The 12,880-nt window shown below is 43.9% G+C and overlaps 1 protein-coding gene across 1 annotated transcript in view; it reads left to right on the top strand.

Moving 5' to 3' along the window:
- The first annotated feature begins 4,381 nt into the window (after positions 1–4,381).
- The window catches only part of FER1L5 (fer-1 like family member 5), a 94,964-nt gene continuing 86,465 nt past the window's right edge, over positions 4,382–12,880 (top strand). Inside the window, exons 1-3 of the mRNA XM_083453440.1 lie at positions 4,382–6,247; positions 8,871–8,926; positions 11,781–11,872. Coding sequence (XP_083309566.1) covers positions 6,163–6,247; positions 8,871–8,926; positions 11,781–11,872 — 233 coding nt within the window. The 5' untranslated portion in view covers positions 4,382–6,162. The remainder of the gene's footprint in view (positions 6,248–8,870; positions 8,927–11,780; positions 11,873–12,880) is intronic.

Below are 12,880 nucleotides of genomic sequence, written 5' to 3'. Positions count from 1 at the left end.
AGGAGGGAGAGGGTGGGGCTTTCATTTGCAATTGAAATAAAATAAACATCAGCATAAAAGTCTTAGGTTTTGGGGAAGCAGGTTTGTTGCACAAGACATCCGAATCAACTATAATTTCACAACATGAACTTGCAGGAATGTGATTGAATGTCACCTGCTGTCCAGCCTTGTTCTTGTGGTAATTGCCTTCTGATTGTGGAACATCAAGAATCTTCTGGAGCAGCACAGAGAGAGGTCTGCTCCCTCAGGTGTCATCAGGGTAGAGCCTCCTTGAAGAAGGAAGAAGCAGCAGGTCTCCAAAAAGCTAAACAGTTTGGAAATCTGCAGAAGAGCAAACTTCCCCAATTAGAGAAAAGATGATCCCCTGATGTTCCATAATCAGAACAGAACATAATCAGAACACAATCAGAACCTTAAGAACAGGGCTGGACAGCAGGGGGCATTCAATCACAAAACAGCAAATTCATTTTATGAAATTATAGTTGATTAAGATGTCTATTTAAAAAATCTCAGATTTTTGTGCTGATGCTTTTTTCTTTTCTTTTCTATTTACTATTCCTAATGAACAAAAACAATGAAAAACCTCAGAAGGATCTGAAATTACTTTAGGGGCAGGAGCGGCAGCAGCAACAACAACAACTACAGTTCCCAGGATTCTTGTAGGGTGTGTGCTTTAAATGGATGGTATATGTGCAGCCTAAATATATGTTCAGGGACTGTCTTGGAACTGATATTTGTAAGCTACTCTGAGAGCCTTTTCGGCTAAAAATACGATAAATAAATCAAGCAAGCTACTTCTTTGCTGTACAAGTTTAGGTTGCAGACGTGAAGTGACTTGGTCAAATGCTTCCTCTTAAAAACTGATCCCTGCAGAGAGAAAACTGGCATGCCAGGAAGAAAGCTAGGCCACACCTGTATTCCTACAGGCCTGATTTTCACCCACATTTCAAAGTGGTACAGCCCACCCATGACTGCACCACCTTCTTCTTCTTCTTCTTCTGGATCTTTAAATCAGCCTCTAAAGCTGTCTCAAATGGGTCCTCAAGGTGTAAATCTCCTGCGTAAAGATTGGACTGATCCAGCGGGATCTTTTTCGTTCTTTTGTGTATTCATGGTTATTTGTGCTTATTAGGGTTTAAGAGCAGTTCTGTGCTTTCAATGTTGTTTGCACCAGCAGACGCTTCTAGATGGACATACTGCTTTGCAGTGCTTTTCTCTTTTTTTAGAAGAAAATGGTGCCAGTACTCACCATGAAGTTGTAAGTTGCACACTTAGGGGAGGGGAGGTGCTGGTATGTATTTTCTTTTCTGCTTATTCAATTAGCCTCTCTCTATTCTGTCACAGTCACCCTCTTTTCTTTATGCACCCCATTTCTGTCCCCCCCCCCATATCTGCAGCCACTCCTCTGTTACACCTTCTTATCAACTGCCCTGGAAACAACTGCCTTGAGTTCTAAAGTCTGACTAGCAACCATTTTACCAAGTGACTGAAACCCCGTTTTGGACTCGGCCTCACGTTTATGTGCATAACAGCACAATCCTGTGCATGTCTGCTCTGAAGTAAAGCACATATGTCTCATTGGGTAGGGTTACCAGATGTTCACAGGGATAGTCCTCAGATTTGGAAATCTGTCCCCGGGAAACGTGGCAGCAGCAGCCTCAGCAGCCCAGAGCCAGCCTGGTAGTGCAGTTGGCTCTGGCTGGCTTCAGGAGCTGCTCACTGTCGTGGTGCAGGAAAAATGGTGGGCGCCATGGCAGCGAGCAGTGAGCAGCTCCTGAAGCCAGCCAGAGCCAACTGCACTACCAGGTTGGCCTCTCCTGGGCAACGGTCGCCCGCCCGCCCGCCCATGAACCTCCTCTGATCTGTCAAAACAAAGGGGGAAGGGGGAGCTCGGGAGTCACAGGTGGGTGATGCGCCGTTGCCCAGTTTTTTTAAAAAAAAACAACCTGTGCATTTATGTTTCACGGAGTGGGAAAGAAGAACTTTGCACCTTTATACGATATGCATGTGTGCTTGGGCCCAGGGTCTTTTGCCTCACCATCCCCACTATTGACTCCCTGTTGCTACTCAGCTTCAAAAAAAAAAAAGTGTCCCCGGATTCATTGAAAAAAATCTGGTAACCATACCATTGGGACACAGGCCCAGATGGGCGGGTTCTCACACACTGGGCAGAGACCAGGTGGGGAGGGCGCTCTTCACCCTCCGTGCCCTGTCCCCGCCTGGCAGCGGCAGCAGCAAGGACTGGGTGAGCACGCTCCATCCCTGCTTGCGGTGTGTGTGCACACCTGCCCCTGGCGCCTGTGGACAGTGCTATGCCCCTGCCAAGATTGCCTACACGGACTGGCAGCTAGCTTTTCTCCAGGGTCTTGGGCAGAGAGAGAGGTCTATCTGCTTCCTGAACCTTTCCTTTTATCTAGGGAGGCCAGAGACTGGGAACTTCTGCAATCAAAGCAGATCCTCTGTTCTCTGCACTGGGCTCCTTCTCCAGGAAGTTGTGCTGCACAGACCCTTCTGAAATGAATGGGAGCTGTGGGGGGGGGGATGGGCAGAGACACCCCCCCCCCGCCTGGTGAATCATGCCCCTTGTCAACTAGTGGGAAGGGAGGGGGCCACCTGGATTTTCTTCCTTAGGCACTAAAGTAGTCCAGCTCCAAATCTTTGCACAACTTTATGTCCTTGAGGGGGCACAACCAAGACTTTTCTCTTTTGCTGGGGAAACTGCAGTTCTCTACAGCACCTACCAAGGGATTATTATTCCCTTGATTTAATTGAATGCCTTGTTGACAGCATACAGAACCATCAGGAACAGGCCCAATTAGATTTGACACCCTCCATTAAACCTCACAGAGTCATAGAACCTGTCACTCCTTTCTGTTTCCATTTCAATAGATTCCCACCCACAGCATTGCAAATGCACCTGGGCGGCACTTTTGACTGATGTTCAACAGCTGTGGCAAAACGCTGCAACAAAAAACAGGCCAGCAGATTGTTTCATTCCAGGCCGGGATGATCATTGCCTGCACTGCACTCCACCATAAGGCTCTATGTCAGCTGACGTAAGTATCGGCAGGGACCTGAGCTAAGAACCTCCTTGGCTAAATTCTGCTGAGGCCAAAATTCATTGAGGCTTCCTCTGCCTACCATTACCTCTGTCTTTTGTTATTCCTGGCTCTGTCTACTTTTTGCAGACCTGTTTTCCAAGAACAGCCCCAGATTTACAGAAGCCATCCCAGTTTCTGATTTGATCCCAGATTTTCCTTAGGTTGTCCCTATTTTTATTAGAGAAATGTTGGAGGGCATGGAATTATGCGCCATCTGAAGGCAGCCCTGTATGGGGAATTTTTAAAATGTTTTAAATTTTACTATGTTTTTATATATGTTGGAAGCTGCTTAGATTGGCTGGGGCAACCCAGTCAGATGGGTGGGGCATAAATAATAAAATTATTATTGTTATTATTATTATTATGGAAAATGATCTCCCCATTTTCATTGGTGAAATGTTGGAGGGTATGCTTTCTGTTGCTCTGACCTCTGCCCCGAGAGCCCCCAATAGTGACCACCAGCAACCCATGCCTGATATCTAAAAGGATCAGGTGGGAAAGACCTGAAATTAGGGATGTCAGAGAATTCTGATGAAAACAGAAACCAGAGTGGAAAATGCTGGTGTTCCCATGGCTCTGTCTCCACAGGCAGAGGCAATGATGCTTCTGGATACCAGTTGCTGGAAACCACAGGAGAGGAGGGAGAGCTTGTGCCAACTGGTCCTGCTTGCCAGTTTTCTGGCCACTGGGAACAAGAAGCTAGGCTAGATGCAGCATTGGCCTGATCCAGGAGGTTCTTCTTAGGTTCAGGTTCATCCTACGTCCAGAACAGAAATCAGTCCAGTGAGTATTCACTGTTGCTGCTTTCAGTCCACAAATAATACACGACTGATTGAGTCATTTGCACCGTGTTTCCTTTGCACTGAAATGAATGGAGCAGAATAATGCAATTACAATTGTGCTGCAGCAGCCAGCAAGTAGTTTTTTGGCAGAAGAGGAACTACAGTGGAATGCAACAAACACAGGGCAGAACAGGAAATGGTGCTTAAGATCCTACTTGAGATTCCTGATCAGCACCCTCCTCCCCAGGTTCCCATTTAAAGTTTAAAAAGGCCAAAGGGTACAGCCGACTTGATGCATAGTTCAGTCCTAAGTCCATTAATCACATGGCTTTTAGTCAACTGACTGATCACATTTGCATAAGATAAAAGCGATAATTATAAGGGGGAAAATGTCTACTTCATTTAAATGTCACAGCAGGTATAATCTTAAAAGGGTCACTTCCCTCTTCTGAGATTGGCTATGTTAATTCTACAAGTTTGTGTGTGTGTGTGTACACACACACACACAATGTGACCATTCAGGGGACCTTTTCAGCCAATCCAAATAGTTTAAAAGCTTTATTTAAAAATAATAATAATATTAAGTTTTCCATTTTAATAATCCAATAAAAACCACATTAAAACATTCCAAATTACAATACAATAAAAAAGCCAGATATAGGTGGCAAATTATATATCTTTGGGTGACCCATGCTCTGAATTTCGCGAAGTGCTGATCATCTTAATTAGTCAATAAACCATTCCGATGTTAATCCTTCATTTTGTTTTCATTAATTTTTGCAACCAGTGGTCAGTTCAACTTTCGCCTTCGTAGTTCTGTGTGAAATATTTTTCCCTGTTGTAATCCACACTCCAGCAATTCCATTTTCAGTTTCTGCTCTCAGGAGCCGTAATATGCCACATCCCAAACAAAGAGACGCCATTAGCCCCGGGCAGACATCCAGAATTCCCCTCTGTAATCTTGCTCCATCTCCCAGGATGCTGGTACCTCTGCAAAAACACAAGAACTCCAGTCCAGAATTCTTTCCATCCTTCCGCTGAGTGTAGCTGCCAAAATCTTCACCCAGTCAGTATTATATTTAAGCCATAATGGCAGCAGAATGCTCTTTGAAGCCCGCTTGCATATTTCAAACAGTTGCCCTTCGGGGGAGGTTTACCAGGTAAAACTGCAAGTACAAATATATCAAAAGAGAATAATAAAGGCTCCCCTCCCCCTGGGGCTATACAATTAATCCCATCAGTTAATTTAGCAAGTGGGCCAGTCCTTTGTGCTGTCTTGCTTCTCAGCAAAGCTACTTTTGTTTTCTGCTCACAGGGATAATTTTAACTGCATCACAGTCCATCATTAGTCCCAGGCAGATATCCAGAATTCTCCTCTTTGGTCTCCTACCAACTTCTAATGAGATGGTACCTCTGCACTAACACATTAGCTCCAATCAGGAATTCCTTTCATCTTTTTGTTAATGGTCATTGCCAGAATCATTGTCAAAATTTCGCACAGTCCATTTCGTAATTAAGCTTAGCGTCCACTCATGTATTTCTAACCGTTGTTCTTTAGTTGCAACAAAAGTCTTTTCTCCAGATCGAATCCTTCTCAGTGGCTGGTTAAATTAGCAAGTTATTTTATCTCCACTAGTTCAGAGCATGCCTGTTAATTAAATCTGAATATTTATCTTAAAAAACAGGTGTCCTCTGCTCATGCGTCGGCTTTGGAGTGTTGCTGAAATGCTCGGTGCATTGCGCCCAGTGCCCCCCGCCCCCCACATTCCTTCAGAACAGGCAGCAGGTATCAGAGCCCAGGCCCTCAGGGGTTTGGGGAGGATAATTACTCCCATATTATCCTCATTGTTCGCACAAAAGGACTCTGCTGTTATGGGCACAGCCATTCGCCATGGCAGCCAAACAGGAAGTTAAAAGCATAAAAGTTACATCCTTAGAGCAGTTCACACATGGAATATTTATTGCCTTCCTATTGTGACCTCACTTTTTATAAGTTTTCCTTCCATTTTTCTCCTTTATGATGTCGACCGTCAGATCTGCATGCTAAAGAAGGCTCCATTCCCTTTGAAATGGGGAAACTGAGTGACAGGCTTTAAAGGGGGCTTTTGGAATCAACCATTGGATTGGTTTGGGGTCCTCAGTAGCAGACTATTAACAGTGGAGAATGAGAGGGAGACTTAAGGGGACATCTATAGTTTAGGAGATCCCTGGCAAATAACCAAAAGGGGTCATCATCAGCTTTTTTCAGAAATAGAGGGGAAAGCAGGAGGTTGCACAAGATGTTGCGTCTTTTTGTTATGTCTGCTCATTTACAGCTTGAACAGGAAGATCGCCCTGATACGTATGTGACTGGTTCCTTCAGAGGTAAAGCAATAATGCAGTTCCACTTGCCTTTGAACAATTGTATTCTTGTCAAGCTTATAAGTAAGTCATGTTACCATGGGACGTCTGAATATTGTGTTAGCTGCAGAATTCAGCTTGCTAAGAATCTCAGCTTGATTACTTGCAACAAAGATTCTAGACCTTAGGACTGCAAACACAGGGCCAGCCCACCCACGAGGCAAGGTGAAGTGACTGCCTCTGGCAGCAAGATTCACCAGGGCAGGAGATCATGATGTCAATCTTTCTTCGCTCTTTGTTCCCTCCCCCCCTGGCGGGGAGGGAGGTGCCATTTTGGGATCCAGCTCAGGTGTCAAAATGTATTGGGCTGGCCTTGTGCAAACATGTACTGGAAAGTGTGGGAAAACAGCCAGATAGAATCCCACACCCAGAGGAACAGCTGGGTGACATCTGGGTGGTAAAAGGTTTGAGGAGAGATTGTTCAAATGTGCTGTTTGCATAATACAGGGGTTTTTAAAACAACAACAACAACAACAACAACAACAACAAACCAGCTTTTCTTGTCACACATCTGGAGTGTGGGAAGGGGCCACATCTCAGTGGCAGAGCCCATGTTTTGAAAGCAGTTGGTCTCAGACTCAGACCCTGGCATCCCCCATTTTAAAAAGCTCCAATATCAGGTGAAAGGAACAGCCACTGTCAATCCATGTGGACAACCCTGAACTAGATGAACTGATGGTCTGGCAGCTTTGTGTTTCATCAAACCTGGGCCCTCCAGGTGTCCAAACTACAACTTGCTGACTGGGACTGATGGGAGTTGTAGTCCTAAACACCTGGAGGACAACAGGTTGATGAAGGCTGATGCAAAAGGTAAAAAGGTAAAGGACCCCAGACAGTTAAGTCCCGTCAAAGGCGACTATGGGGTTGTGGCGCTCATCTCAGTGTCCACAGACAGCTTTCCGGGTCATATGGCCAGCAGGACTAAACTGCTTCTGGTGCAACAGAACACAGTGACGGAAAGCAGAGCGCACGGAAACACCATTTACCTTCCTGCCACAGCAGTACCTATTTATCTACTTGCATTGGCGTGCTTTCAAACCGCAAGGTTGGGAGGAGCTGGGACAGAGCAACGGGAGCTCACTCCATTACAGGGATTCAAACCGCCAACCTTCCAATCGGCCACAGCACCACCAGCATCCCTATGTGGAGGAACTTAGGAGCAAAAATGTCATTTTCATGTTTAAAACACAGATTACATTCATCTCTGATTATTGCTGATTTACATGCAAGTGAACTCCCTCTCCCTTGAGCTAGTCAAACTTCTAGATCGCATTTGCAATCCTGCTAGTCCTGTAAAAGGAAGTTTAAAGGGCATAAGCAAAGCACTGCTTTAAAAATAAATTATGAGCCAATGATGGCTGCAGCGACAGAAGATTTTAAACAATAGTCCCAGATTGATCTTTCATGGTTAGGTTAAGAAGCGGTATTAAAAATGACTATAATTTCTAGGATGCTTTTTCTACTTGTCATTATAAAGAATGACAAAGGGCTATTATTGAACTGGCAAGAACTACTTTCAAACTTTGTGTGGAATAATAATAAAAAAGCCAGCGTTCCCATGGCAACCTTTGAAAAAAGCTCTAATGACGGAGCTGAAGGAGGAGAGAAGTTTCCCAATATGGTAGATTATCGTCATATAAAACTACATATCTAAAGGTAATAGCCCATGAACTGAAGGTCACAAAGGTAACACCATGGTACAAGTGTCTAAAGCAGTGTCCAAATTCTGCTAGCAGTTACTCCGAGGTATAGGAAAAAAGAGAGAAGAGGCCAATAAATGTTTGATTATTGATTGATTCATTGCCATTCATATCCCACCTTTTCCCATATCCCACACAAATTGCTCTATTGCCAAAGTTGGCATGCGGGTTCCTGAGGTGGCAGAGGCTGCCTTTCTTGATGCTTGGACACAGGGCACTATTTTGAAACAAGGTGGTGGACAAAATGTTACTTTGGCATTACTTTGCTAAATTTCTCACAAACTGCCCTGTCCATTAAAAAAAACCATTTTTTAAAGAAGGTTTTAGCTGATACTGGAAGCTAGAGACCCAGAAGCAGCTCTTTCTCTGTGCTGGACCCAAAGCTGAACTTTGGGATTCTTGCTGCTCAGAGAGACTGGGGTGTGCACAACACTACATTTTTACAAAGTTCCGGGTCTTGTTTGCATTATTGTGAGTTGGAATCCCCATTGGGTATAACTTTGTTTCCATCCTGGGGTCTGACAAACACTAGGACAGAGTGGACAGTCTCCAACCAACACAAGGACGTCCACTTTTGCAACAAGACTCATCTGCCCCAAATCTGCTCCTGCTCCCTAAAACAGGTTTAGGGGGGACCCAGAAGTGAAAACCAGGAGGAAATCCCACGGTGCTAGTGGAAATCCGTGTACTGAGTGGACTTGTCATTCAGAGCTACTCTGAATACAACCCAATGCGGCCAGAGGCCAGTCGGCTCCCTGGGAATGGATGTGGTTTCTCTCAAAAGAACACAGGGATGATCCATGGACATGGCTGTTTGTCAGGTGTGCTGAGCAAGGAGACCTATGCTAGTCATATTCATTGACAGAGTGCCTCCCCCCCCCCTTTAGATATTCACAGGGACACCAGAGTTGTGCAGAAGGAACAGAATCCCGTCTGGAATGAGGTAAACCCTTTAATCCTGTTGATGGCCTCAGTCACTTGTCTGTGGCCACACCCACACCATCCATTTAAAGTGCTTTAAACCGTCACAGTTTTGCCAAAGAATTCTGGGAGCTGTAGTTTGTGAAGGGTGCTGAGAGTTCTGAGGGCATCCCTGTTTCCCCTCACAGAACTGCCGTTCTCTGTGTGCTTTACCACTCAATCTTTCTTCAAAAAGAACTCCTGGAATTGTAGCTCTATGAGAGGAATAGGGGTCTCCTAACAGCTACTTTCCATGATGCTTCTGAGGAAGCCAGGACTGCACATCCCTCAACTCCTTGAAGGTAAAAACCAGGATGCCATCTTGCCAGACACCATCTGCTTGTTCCTTCTCACAAGAGAACAGCGGCCATTAGCGGCATTGTGCCAAAAAACACGTGTTTTGGGGTGCTGCGCAAGATCGCAGCCCTGAAAAAAGTGCTTTTTCGGATGGAATCACGGCACAAAATCACACAAGATCACAGCACCCAAAATGGCTGCCATTCTCTTGCAAGACAAAAGGGGATATCCCAGTTTTTCTAGCAGACTTGAGGGGATGGGCACTTACTTTTTTTGCAAATTAAATTTTTATTGATTTTCAGTAAACATATATACATTCATAAATTACACAAATATAGGTTGCATATTTAACTTAGGCTCTATCATGCCTCTGAGTTCCTTCCATTTCTTTGGTAAGTATCAAATAAAATTCTAATGTGGCGTACTTTATATATCATATTATCAACTACACGCTATAAGAGTTATTCCAACCCTACCAGTGTCTTCAAAGATTTACAATTGTTTCTTATATACATCAAATATTTACTCCAATTTTCATGAAACTTCTGCTCGTCCTGATCTCTTAATTTTCCTGATAGTCTGGCCAGTTCTGCGTAGTCCATCATTTTAACCTGCCAGTCCATTATATTCGGTATTATGTCTGTTTTCCAGTTCTGAGCTAACATATTTCTGGCTGCTGTCGTGGCATATAGAAAGAGGTTTTTATCTTTTTTTTCAATTTCCTTTCCAATCAATCCCAGTAGAAAAGCTTCAGGTCTTTTTGGGAAAGTATATTTAAAGATTTTTTTAAGTTCGTTATAGATTAATTCCCCAAAGCCCTTCACTTTACTACAGGTCCACCACATATGGTAGAGGTCACCCTCTACCTCTCCACACTTCCAACATTTCTTATTTTTTGTTCTATACATCCTTGCTAGCTTTACCGGTGTTAGATGCCATCTGTAGATCATTTCCCACAAATTCTCCTTTAAGGCAGTGCAAGCTATAAATTTCATGTTTACATTCCATAGTTCTTGCCACGCATCAAAATCGATATTATGGCCAAAATCAATAGCCCATTTAACCATGGCTTCCTTTATCTCTTTGTCTTTCGTATACCAATCCAATACTGTAATAAATCATATGTTTTTGATAGTACTTTATATACATCAAAGTACTTTATATACATCAAATATTTACTCCAATTTTCATGAAACTTCTGCTCGTCCTGATCTCTTAATTTTCCTGATAGTCTGGCCAGTTCTGCGTAGACCTTCTAGAATATCGATATTGAATTTAGATTACATAGCACTTTAAATGTATGGTGTGAACACGAGCAGACTGGCAGGAAGACTGCCTGGGAGGCCATGTGCCCTACCCTGCAAAAGGACACATTTGAAGGACTGCCGGCTGCCCTGTTTAAAGCTAAAGAACCTTTAATGGCTGCCTTAAAAATGGCAGCACTTCCTGAAATTTAATTCCTGTTTTTGATAACACCAAAGATAGAGTGTCACCAAAGATATTAAAAGATTGGCAGTACAGATTTATAAAATGTGTTTGGAATGGGGGGTGGGGACCAAGAGTTGCTTAAAAAATGAAGCATAGTTAAAAACAATGTGGTCTGTTTTTCCCATTCGTAAAACTACATTATGAAGCAGCGATGCAGATCTGCGTCCCTCTTCTTTTGTGCAACGTGCAAGTGGGCATCCCAAAGACTCCTAGTCCGACCATCATGGTGGTCTCCCTCACTCATAAGGGAAAGCAGTTGAACCTTTGGGTGAGCTCTCTCCCATCACCAGGAGCAAGTGGTTGTCCCTCTAAGACCACCTGATTCCCTAGGCCAGAGGGATGTTGGTTTGTTGTTCAAGCATCCTAGCAGTAAGCACAGAACCTAGATTCAGGGAGTTTTTGATCCAGGCCCCCTGGCACCTGACCATAGACAAGCAGACCTTCTAGAAAAGGGGTTTTTATTTATTCATTCATTTATATTTAACAAAATAGATACTGCAAGCTGCTTGATTGTAGTAAAACTCTTAACTGATTTACTCAGAATATTAAAAGGAACAAAAAAAACAGTTGAAAATGCTTAAAGCTATTAAAACCTAATAAACAATAAAAGAAAATGTTTGGATAGACTTGCCTAAACAAAGATGTTTGAAGCAGCCACAAAGAGGAGGCAAGAAATTCCGAAGTGTGAGTGGTGCCACACTAAAAGATCATAAAATTAAGGAATGAATATTTTGTGGCACACGTGACAGGGACAGTTCCACAGATCGCAACTGTTGGGTGGTTGTTCCTGTTTACATGCTTCAGAGATCAGATGCATCTACCCAGCACTTTGGGATTAAACTTCTAGAGACTCCAAGGAGCAAGAATGACTAATCTAGGAACTCGTATCAAAAAAAAATTTAACAAGACAACTCCCAAGGGAAAAACAGAAATAAAATATGTTTTTGCTCAGGCCCAGTATCAGCAACCACCCACCCAGGACCATCTTGTCCAGGGCAAGGTGAGTGACTAGCACCATCAGCCGCTGACTGCTTTTCTTGCTTTTCCTACAGACCCTGGTGTGGTATTTGGATGGAGAGTTGTTGGACAGCGACCCTTTTGTGACTGTCCACCTCCGAGAGTGGAGCACTAAAGCTGTTGACAGGTGAACCACCGGAAGAAAGCCAAAATGGAGCATCTGGGGGTCAGGGGCCATTCTTGCTTTGCATACACCGTTGAAGGACCCGTTTGCAATGCTATTCTCTAGCTAAGTCATGCGTACAGAAATGCATGTTCTCGGCTAAAGTATGCATAGTAATGTATATATTAGGGATATAACCAAAAAAATGCATTATACCACGAGAAATTGTTTTGCAAAATTGGGCATATGAGGCAGAATTGCATAAAGCCCGGCCTTGGCTGGGGAGGGCGGGGTATAAATAAAAAATTATTATTATTATTATTATTATTAGGAAAACGCTGCACTAAAATTCTGATGGAACTTTCACAAGGAAAACAAAGCCAAACCACGAATAGATGTGGAAATGTGCAAAGCTGAACTTAAGAGTGGGAAAAGGAGAAACTGAGAGAACCTGAAATTGGTACTAATTCACCCATCCCTAGTGGAGGCTCCCCAGGGGATTTAGAGCCCTGGAAGAGCAGAGTCCTAAACTGTGCAGAGAGGTTCCACAGTGCAGGAGGGGGTGATGAGGGAGGATGGACCTTTGAACATTTGTGCACACACACCCCAATGTTAGTTTTACACATCAATAGACTTCCTGATCACTGTAATCCATGCACTGGTAACTCTGAGGCTAGATTACTGTAAAGCGTTGTATGTGGGGCTGCCCTTGGGCCTCATTCAGAAGCTCCAGGTAGTGCAGAATACTGTGGCCAGAGCACTGGTGGGAGCTTTTTGTTGAAAACATGTGGCACTACTTTTAAAACAGCTGCATGAGCTGCCCGTCTAATACTGCCCGTCTAATACATCTTAGGCTCAGGATACCACAGGGATTGCCTGAACCCTTGTATCCCACCACAATCATCTGCAGGAACATCTCTGACCATTCCCAGAGTTGGTGGGGCTCAACAACAGGAAACAGGTCCTTTAGTGTCATCAGTCCACCACTGCCAATAGAGATTCAGCAGGTGCCTTTTGTACTTTCAAATGCCT

Source organism: Podarcis tiliguerta (genome assembly GCF_965153285.1).
Source record: "Podarcis tiliguerta genome assembly, chromosome: 8".
In the NCBI taxonomy this organism is placed as follows: Eukaryota; Metazoa; Chordata; class Lepidosauria; order Squamata; family Lacertidae; genus Podarcis; species Podarcis tiliguerta.
This window is presented reverse-complemented; position numbering and strand designations above follow the sequence as displayed.